This window comes from Coregonus clupeaformis, chromosome 24 (genome assembly GCF_020615455.1).
Source record: "Coregonus clupeaformis isolate EN_2021a chromosome 24, ASM2061545v1, whole genome shotgun sequence".
Taxonomy (NCBI): domain Eukaryota; kingdom Metazoa; phylum Chordata; class Actinopteri; order Salmoniformes; family Salmonidae; genus Coregonus; species Coregonus clupeaformis.
The window spans coordinates 5,420,379-5,431,291 of record NC_059215.1 but is presented as its reverse complement, the minus strand read 5'-3'; the positions used below and the strand labels follow the sequence as shown (position 1 = coordinate 5,431,291).

The following is a 10,913-nucleotide window of genomic DNA, read 5'->3' as shown; positions in this document are numbered from 1 at the left end:
GGACCTAGTGTTGTTCCTGTTTAGAGACTAACTCTGGACCTAGTGTTGTTCCTGGTCAGAGACTAACTCTGGACCTAGTGTTGTTCCTGGTTAGAGACTAACTCCTGACCTAGTGTTGTTCCTGGTCAGAGACTAACTCCTAACCTAGTGTTGTTCCTGGTCAGAGACTAACTCCTGACCTAGTGTTGTTCCTGGTTAGAGACTAACTCTGGACCTAGTGTTGTTCCTGGTTAGAGAATAACTCTGGACCTAGTGTTGTTCCTGGTTAGAGACTAACTCCTGACCTAGTGTTGTTCCTGGTCAGAGACTAGCTTTGGACCAAGTGTTGTTCCTGGTTAGAGACTAACTCCTGACCTAGTGTTGTTCCTGGTCAGAGTCTAACTCCTGACCTAGTGTTGTTCCTGGTCAGAGACTAACTCCTGACCTAGTGTTGTTCCTGGTCAGAGACTAACTCTGGACCAAGTGTTGTTCCTGGTTAGAGACTAACTCCTGACCTAGTGTTGTTCCTGGTTAGAGACTAACTCTGGTCCTAGTGTTGTTCGTGGTTAGAACTGAGAGAGAGAGAGAGAGAGAGAGAGAGAGAGAGAGAGAGAGAGAGAGAGAGAGAGAGAGAGAGAGAGAGAGAGAGAGAGAGAGAGAGAGAGAGAGAGAGAGAGAGACAGAGACAGAGACAGAGACAGAGACAGAGACAGAGACAGAGACAGAGATGACTTACCCATTCTAGAGCTTTGATAAAGCCCAGGGGAACTTTGAGGACTCTGAACTGTCCGCCCGCGACCAACTGGAGAAGAAAATAAATAACTATGATTCCAAATCATATCGAAAGAGCCATGCGTTGTTGATTGGTGTAATATAATAATGAAGCAGAAGAAGTAACGAAAAACTGTATTAATATAGGACTACTCAAACGATACAGACATTAGTGGGTCTAATCAAATGTCTATTAGCATTGCAACATTGTTAAAGAGAAATGTCACTATATTCATCATCTCCAGCACCACCCCAAAATCAACATATGTAATAATGGCGTGTTTTTTTTCTACGTTTTGTGGTCAAAAAGATAGAGGAAGATAAATGTTTCCAATGACATCATCACAGTAAAAACGCTCACTCTCATCTCTATAGGTCTACAGCTGCAAAGTGACAGTATATGACTCTCAACAGTATTTCTGTGTAGCGAGAGAACGCCTGATTATTAACCCCATATGATGTTTCTCATAACGGTGTATCTGTCTTTATATCATATAGGGCCATGTGTAGCTCAGTTGGTAGAGCATGGCGCTTGCAACGGCAGCGTTGTGGGTTCGATTCCCACGGGGGGCCAGTATGAAAATAAATAAATAAACAAATGTATGCACTCACTAACTGTAAGTCTGCTAAGTGAGTAAATATGAAATGGTGTCTCTCTATATGGTAGCAACAGACCACTGGTAATCATTGTTTTCCTATGATTAAATAATTATTCACCCACCCACATCATCATCCACAGTAAAGACGTGGGACTAATGAAATGTCTATTATCATTACAGCATGTTATCATGAAGGTAATACACTGACTGGACAAAACATTATGAACACATCAGAAGGTAATACACTGACTGGACAAAACATTATGAACACCTTCTCTTTCCATGACAGTAAAGACGTGGGACTAATGAAATGTCTATTATCATTACAGCATGTTATCATGAAGGTAATACACTGACTGGACAAAACATTATGAACACATCAGAAGGTAATACACTGACTGGACAAAACATTATGAACACATCAGAAGGTAATACACTGACTGGACAAAACATTATGAACACCTCAGAAGGTAATACACTGACTGGACAAAACATTATGAAGACCTGCTCTTTCCATGACATAGGCTGACCAGGTGAATCCACGTGAAAGCTATGATCCCTTATTGATGTCACTTGTTAAATCCACTTCAATCAGTGTAGATGAAGGGGAGGAGACAGGTTAAAGAAGGATTTTAAGCCTTGAGACAATTGAGACATGGATTGTGTATGTGTGTCATTCAGAGGGTGAATGGGAAAGGCAAGACAAAATATTTAAGTGCCTTTGAACGGGGTATGATAGTGGGTGTCAGGCGCACCGGTTTGAGTGTGTCAAGAACTGCAACGCTGCTGGGTTTTTCACACTCAACAGTTTCCCGTGTGTATCAAGAATGGTCCACCACCCAAAGGACATCCAGCCAACTTGACACAACTGTGGGAAGCGTTTGTGTCAACATGGGGGCCAGCATCCCTGTGGAACGCTTTCAACTCAATATTAGGAAGGTGTTCTTAATGTTTTGTACACTCAATGCATTCTCATGCATTATTTATTTTTCACCATCATCTGCATTATGTCTACAGCCTTACATTGATTGTATGTGATTCTCAATAGTAGGCCCATTCCTTCTCATCATGTGTCCAGATTACAATAAATACATACAGTTTATTCGGGGAGGAGGCTGTGCTATGATTGACACTGCATCTTTAATGAAATAGACAACATGATGATTGGATTATTTGTTTTGCTTCTGTTGGATTGTTTTATATGGCAGGATACAATCACTGTAAAATGTCCACATATCCCATGGGGCGGCGCACAATTAGCCAGCGTCGTCCAGGGTAGGGGAGGGAACGGCCGGCAGGGATGGAGCTCAGTTGATAGAGCATGGCGTTTGCAACGCCAGGGTTGTGGGTTCGATTCCCACGGGCGGCCAGTATGAAAATGTACGCACTCACTTAACTGTAAGTCGCTCTGGATAAGAGCGTCTGCTAAATGACTAAAATGTAAATGTAATGTATATCGGCTATTAAACATGGTATGTAGCCTAAATATTTGAGCACAGATGGGCCAAATATCGAAATATTTGAGTACAGAGAGCAAGGTGTGAATGCGCGGTGTCATGGCCTGCGGTTATCATCGACCGGGAGACCATTACGCTTTAAGCTCCTAAGGTAATAGCTAGTGATGCTCAGTCAGAAACCTCGAGCATCGTCATGCGAAAAATGATCAATAATAACTACCGATTGGTACCCACTCAAACGTATAATTGAATTGCTTCGTTCGTTTTCATTATGAGAGAATCCAAATAGAAGAAAAGATTATGTTTAATACGACGACAAGACAGACACCATTTCATGTTTTAACACTTGAAGGGCATTGAACAGTAATTTTACTTAAACGACTTATTCAGTTCTTATATTCACCCAACGAATATCGAGAGAAATAGCCCTGCTATAGGCCTACATGATGTATCAGATAGAGTCACTAGTCTATACAGCCATGTAGGGAAAAAAGGTGAGCTGCCATTTTACAATGCAATCTCAGAAATGACAGCTGCACATATCCTTTACCAGGCCCGCTTTATAAGAATATATATATTTTTTAATGGCAGGATTGCAGAAAAATATGTATATTTTACGCATATGAGCAAATACATATTTGGACGACAGATAGACAAATATATTTCGTTCCATAATTTATCTGTGCGTACATTTATATTATGGAGATACCGTCATATCACCATCCATAGTCCACCAATGGCTGTTTTTTGACATAATATTGAACAATAACATTACATACTTATCCGTTAACCGGCATAGCCACAAGATAGCGTGTCTGATTTGACACATAAACACATAAACACCCACTCCCTCAATAATTATGGATGTGCTGTATTTCAGTCAACAAACGGCGTCTGCATTATAAATGGAAGGTTTTCCGCGGATTTACCGGACAATTCTAATATCCCAGATAACTATATAAGAACGCTCATCACCGGCTCATGCGTACATGTTACAGATGATATTTAAACAGCAGTAAATGTCCGTTATGTTTCTAGATGTTCAGAGCCCCTACCTGATTCACAATATCCATCCTGGCCGCCTTGCTCGTTGATAAGAGAAATTGCGGCGCGGGGGGAGGGAGCAGTCACAACCGGAAAAGCCCTCGGTGGGGGGAAGGAGACTGGAACAGCGCTATGCGTCACTGTGTACTGTGTAGTAGATGGCGTGTTGATACGAAAAACACAACACAAACTGACACGACGGTCAGACAGGACCAAACATCCACCTGGTAGAGAAATACTTCGATATAGGATCAAATACATGTTTTTTTTATTTTTATATTGGATGTAAAGGAGAGCCAGACCATCCAATGAAATAGGCCTATTTTGTTTTTTGGAAGCCTGCTATGGTCTGCCTTTATGATGCTGGTATTTTGCCGCTATTTATTTCCCCAAAATGTAGAATAGTGCCATTCACTTTCCATGCCGTAAACCAACGCGCTGCTTGACTGCCGTGCTTAACTAACTGTCTATGTGTGCATCAATAGTGAGACGTCATCTTACTATTATTTACCCTTGGCTGTCTCTAACAACATGATGTGACCAACTGGGCCTGAACCCAAGTCTCTTGCTTGTCACACGACTGCGTCAGCCTATGGCATTCACTCGAAGAGCTAACACAAATCTTCAGGTCTCAGGCAATGTTGCTTATTATTAGTTATATATTATTTGTTTCTCTCTCTCTCTCTCTCTCTCTCTCTCTCTCTCTCTCTCTCTCTCTCTCTCTCTCTCTCTAATTCAATTAATTTCAATTCAATTCAAAGGACTTTATTGGCATGGGAAACATATGTTAACGTTGCCAAAGCGAAATTTGCCAAAGTGAAATAGATATTAAACAAAAGTGAAATAAACAATAAATATTAACAGTAAATATTACACTCACAAAAGTTCCAAAAGAATAAAGACATTTCAAATGTCATATTATGTATATATACAGTGTTGTAACGATGTGCAAATAGTTAAAGTACAAAAGGGAAAATAAATAAACATAAAATATGGGTTGTATTTACAATGGTGTTTGTTCTTCACTGGTTGCCTTTTTCTTGTGGCAACAGGTCACAAATCTTGCTGCTGTGATGGCACACTGTGGTATTTCACCCAGTAGATAAGGGAGTTTATCAAAATTGGGTTTGTTTTCGAATTCTTCGTGGGTCTCTGTAATCGGAGGGAAATATGTGTCTCTAATATGGTCATACATTTGGCAGGAGGTTAGGAAGTGCAGCTCAGTTTCCACCTCATTTTGTGGGCAGTGTGCACATAGCCTGTCTTCTCTTGAGAGCCAGGTCTGCCTACGGCGGCCTTTCTCAATAGCAAGGCTATGCTCACTGAGTCTGTACATAGTCAAAGCTTTCCTTAATTTTGGGTCAGTCACAGTGGTCAGGTATTCTGCCACTGTGTACTCTCTGTTTGGGGCCAAATAGCATTCTAGTTTGCTCAGTTTTTTTGTTAATTCTTTCCAATGTGTCAAGTAATTATCTTTTTGTTTTCTCATGATTTGGTTGGGTCTAATTGTGTTGTTGTCCTGGGGCTCTGTGGGGTCTGTTTGTGATTGTGAACAGAACCCCAGGACCAGCTTGCTGAGGGGACGCTCTAGGTTAATCTCTCTGTAGGTGATGGCTTTGTTATGGAAGGTTTGGGAATCAGCTCTTTTCTGGATTTTGATCATTAGCGGGTTTTGGCCTAATTCTGCTCTGCATGCAATATTTGGTGTTTTACGTTTTACACTCCTGGGCTCCCGAGTGGCGCAGCGGTCTAAGGCACTGCATCTCAGTGCTAGAGGCAGCACTACAGACCCTGGTTCAATTCCAGGCTGTATCACAACCCGGCCGTGATTGGGAGTCCCATAGGGCGGCGCACAAGTGGCCCAGCGTCGTCCGGGTTTGGCTGGGGTAGGCCGTCATTGTAAATAAGAATTTGTTCTTAACTGACTTGCCGGGTTAAATAAAAAATAATAAATAAAATAAAAACACAGGATATTTTTGCAGAATTCTGCATGCAGAGTCTCAATTTGGTGTTTGTCCCATTTTGTGAATTCTTGGTTGGTGAGCAGACCCCAGACCTCACAACCATAAAGGGCAATGGGTTCTATAACTGATTCAAGTATTTTTAGCCAGATCCTAATTGGTATCTCTCTCTCTCTCTCTCTCTCTCTCTCTCTCTCTCTCTCTCTCTCTCTCTCTCTCTCTCTCTCTCTCTCTCTCTCTCTCTCTCTCTCTCTCTCTCTCTCTGTCACACGCACACACACACACACAGTCTTGCGCAGCTAACCTTGTGGGGACATACAATTCGGTCCTATTCAAAATTATATTTTCCCTAACCCCTAACCCTAAACCTAACCCATACCCTAACCTTAACCCTAACCCTAACCCTAACCTTAACCCAAAAACCTAATCTTAACCCTAACCCTAAACCTAACCCTAACCCTAAACCTAATTCTAACCGTAACACTAATTATTTCCTTAACCCCCTAGAAATAGCATTTTACCTTGTGGGGACCAACAAAATGTCCCCAGTTGGTCAAATTTTTATTGGTTTACTATTATTGTGGGGACTTCTGGTCCCCACAAGTATAGTTAAACACGTCCACGCACGCACGCACGCACACAGACACACACACACACACACACACACACACACACACACACACACACACACACACACACACACACACACACACACACACACACACACACACACACACACACACACACACACAAACACAGAGACAGATGTGGGAGCACGTCTCATGCAGGTCTCCTAAGGCGGATACATTCATTAGTATTAATCTTAGAATGGAGTGTGAACTTGGTTCCGACCACCACCACTTAATCTTGTCAATACAGCTCTATCTGCAGTTATACAGGTGTACAAGGGAAAGAGGAAGAACAGTGGTACCTTTGATGGTACAGAACAGCTATAATAGAATAATAATAATAATAAGAAGAAGAAGAAGAAGAAGAAGAATAGAGGGGAGGGCAGCAACCATCTGGCTGACTAGTTGAGGGGATGAGAGGCCCCAGGAACAACATCCCTCCTTCCCCACACCACTGTCAAGCACCTTACCCTTTGTAATGTGAGGGATGTGTGTGCGCGCTCTGTGGGGGGGATCATCCAGGGTCATCTATAATATAATATAATAATATGCCATTTAGCAGACGCTTTTATCCAAAGCGACTTACAGTCATGCGTGCATACATTTTTTTTTGTGTATGGGTGGTCCCGGGGATCGAACCCACTACCTTGGCGTTACAAGCGCCGTGCTCTACCAGCTGAGCTACAGAGGATCTAGGGTGATCCACCTCAACTGTGGTCCACAGGGTCATCCAGGGTCATTCAGGGCCATCCAGGGTCATCCAGGGTCATCCAGGGTCATCCACCTCAGCTGTGGTCCACAGGGTCATCCAGGGTCATTCAGGGTCATCCAGGGCCATCCAGGGTCATCCACCTCAGCTGTGGTCCACAGGGTCATCCAGGGTCATTCAGGGTCATCCAGGGCCATCCAGGGTCATCCAGGGTCATCCAGGGCCATCCAGGGCCATCCAGGGTCATCCAGGGTCATCACAGAATGTAGAAGTATGACCACAATGAATACATAATACTATGAATACATAATACAATGAATACATAATACTATAATGCACATTTAGATCATGATGATATTGCCACTAATTCAGGGCCGGCGCCAGAATGAATCAGTTGGATGGGCATTTGATTTCCATAGGGGGGGGGGCACATTTATTTCACAGGACCTCCTATGTGTGCACCCGCTTGGCTTTACAGTGCATTCAGAAAGTATTCAGATCTCTTGACTTTTTTCTACATTATGTTACGTTACAGCCTTATTCTAAAATGGATTAAATTGTTTTTTTTCCCTCATCAATCTAAACATAATGTTTAGCAGGCACTAGTTTGCATCAAGCCTGAATTGAGCATGTGGTCATAGGTTCTCATCGAAATCGCTGTAAATATCCTCGTTGTTCATGCAACTGGGGACGGCGGCTGCAGCAGCTGTTATCAACTTCAAGGTGGATGTTGTTGCTAATTTGTTAGCATCACACTTTTCAAGATTAACTTTCAAACTACGTTTACAATTCATCATCTGGTGAGTGGCACTGTTTCTTTGTTGCAGCTCGTTTGCAGTTAGCATCTCTTTGAAAATAATGACTGTGAAACATTGTTGCATTTAAACTTCAGATCACTGGTTAGTGTGATGAACATGATAAAATACAGTTAGGATACACCTTACCCAAATACATTTAAAATCAGTTTTTCACAATTCCTGACATTTAATCCTAGTAAACGTTCCCTGCCTTAGGTCAGTTAGGATCACCACTTTATTTTAAGAAATGTCAGAATAATAGTAGAGATAATTATTTATTTCAGCTTTTATTTCTTTCATCACATTCCCAGTGAGTCAGAAGTTTACATACACTCAATTTGTATTTGGTAGCATTGCCTTTAAATTGTTTAACTTGGGTCAAACATTTTAGGTAGCCTTCCACAAGCTTCCCACAATACGTTGGGTAAATTTTGGCCCATTCCTCCTGACAGAGCTGGTGTAACTGAGACAGGTTTGTAGGCCTCCTTGCTCGCACACGCTTTTTCAGTTCTGCCCACACATTTTCTATAGGATTGAGGTCAGGGCTTTGTGATGGCCACTCCAATACCTTGACTTTGTTGTCCTAAAGCCATTTTGTCACAACTTTGGAAGTATGCTTGTGGTCATTGTCCATTTGGAAGACCCATTTGCGACCAAGCTTTAACTTCCTGACTGATGTCTTGAGATGTTGCTTCAATATATCCACATAATTTTCCTTCCTCATGATGCCATCTATTTTGTGAAGTGCACCAGTCCCTCCTGCAGCAAAGCACCCCCACAGCATGATGCTGCCACCCCCGTGCTTCACGGTTGGGATGGTGTTCTTCGGCTTGCAAGCAACCACCTTTTTCCTCCAAACATAACAATGGTCATTATGGCCAAACAGTTCTATTTTTGTTTCATCAGACCAGAGGACATTTCTCCAAAAAGTACGATCTTTGTCCGCATGTGCAGTTGCAAACCGTAGTCTGGCTTTTTTAATGGCGGTTTTGGAGCAGTGGCTTCTTCCTTGCTCAGCAGCCTTTCAGGTTATGTCGATATGCGTACTATTGTTTGTACAGATGAACATGGTACCTTCAGGCGTTTGGAAATTGCTTCCAAGGATTAACCAGACTTGTGGAGGTCTACCATTTTTTTCCTGATGTCTTGGCTGATTTCTTTTGATTTTCCCATGATGTCAAGCAAAGAGGCACTGAGTGTGAAGGTATGCCTTGAAATACATCCACAGGTGCACCTCCAATTGACTCAAATTGTGTCAATTAGCCTATCGGAAGCGCCATGACATCATTTTCTGGTATTTTCCAAGCTGTTTAAAGGCACAGTCAACTCAGTGTATGTAAACTTCTGACCCACTGGAATTGTGATACAGTGAATTATAAGTGAAATAATCTGTCTGTAAACAATTGTTGGAAAAATGACTTGTCACGCACAAAGTAGACGTCCTAACTGACTTGCCAAAACTATAGTTTGTTAACAAGAAATTTGTGGAGTGGTTGAAAAACGAGTTTTAATGACTCCAACCTAAGTGTAAACTTCTGACTTCTACTGTATATTTTTTAATGGGAAGTAATAGCTGGTTTGTTAATTTCATTTTGGAAATGAAATGGTTGCGCTTTTGTATTGGTATGATTTAATGTGGCCTGCTGAAGTGAATGGGCTGGTTATTCTTTAACATTATTTGATGCTGTGCGTGACTGCTGTCGCCTGTCTACCAGCTGTGTCTGTGTTTGACCAAACCTGGCTCCTCTTCGGTGTCTTGGAGCGCACAGGTATAACGGTCACTGTCCTTTCAGCAACATGAGCCTGTCACCTTGGTGACACTGTTGTTGCTATTGGTGATAGTGGTGTTATTAGGCTACCATGTTACGCTGTGTCACGTGTCCATGCCGGTTCTGTCTCCAAGTGCGGCAGCCCGAAGCGCGGCCTGTTTTCATTCAGTCATAATGTCATCAAAAAGCATTGCTCCTCCTTCACTACAACTAGCATGTTCCGACTACAGAAGATATGTCGGCGCATTAAGTGATGCTATGTTTTCTGTTATTTTCATGATTTTATTTTGGTTTGATACAACGTATTGGAAGATGTTTGGTCCCTCTGAAGGCCTAGGTCCTATAGTCACGGTTCACCACTGATACAAAGTGTTATGTTTGGGGCAAATCCAATACAACACATTACTCAGTACCACTCTCCATATTTTCAAGCATAGTGGTAGCTGCATCATGTTATGGGTATGCTTGTAATCATTAAGCACTGGGGAGTTTTTCAGGATAAAAAAAGAAATGGAATGGAACTAACACAGGCAAAATCCTAGATGAAAACCTGGTTCAGTCGGCTTTCCACCAGACACTGGGAGATGGAATTCTCCTTTCAGAAGGACAATAACCTAAAACACAAGGCCAAATATACACTGGAGTTACTTACCAAGAAGACAGTGAATGTTCCTGAATGGCAGAGTTACAATTTTGACTTAAATCTGCTTGAAAATCTATGGCAAGACTTGAAAATGGTTGTCTAGCGATGATCAACAACCAATTTGACAGAGCTTGAAGAATTCTGAAAATAACAATGTGCAAATATTGTACAATCCAGGTGAGCTCTTAGAAACTTACCCAGAAAGACTCACAGCTGTAATCGCTGGCGACTCTAACATGTATTGTCTCAGGGGTGTGAATACTTACGTAAATAAATGTGCAAACATAATAATGATCACTCACTGCAGGGTTTATGAAGACATAAAAAGGGATGGACTGAGACTAACACACCGGCCCGTTTTCTTCTTCAGATAATAATAGTAATACTATATACTGTACTACGCTATTATAATAATTTACCATTACTAGTTACTGCTAGTCTACTTTCTCTCAATCGTATTTTCTACCATCTCTACTGTTGCTGCTGTGAGGAATGGATTGGTCGGTGCTTGGGTGCCGTGGTAGACAGAACATATCCACCTCCACCTCCCATCCC

At 42.0% G+C, this 10,913-nt stretch overlaps 1 protein-coding gene across 1 annotated transcript in view; it reads right to left on the bottom strand.

The window, feature by feature from the left end:
- Positions 1–3,965, bottom strand: part of LOC121537773 (synaptophysin) — a 16,269-nt gene extending 12,304 nt beyond the window's left edge. Inside the window, exons 1-2 of the mRNA XM_041845398.2 lie at positions 3,862–3,965; positions 716–781 (exon numbers count right to left, since the gene is read on the bottom strand). Coding sequence (XP_041701332.2) covers positions 716–781; positions 3,862–3,879 — 84 coding nt within the window. The 5' untranslated portion in view covers positions 3,880–3,965. The remainder of the gene's footprint in view (positions 1–715; positions 782–3,861) is intronic.
- Between the last annotated feature and the right edge of the window lie 6,948 nt (positions 3,966–10,913).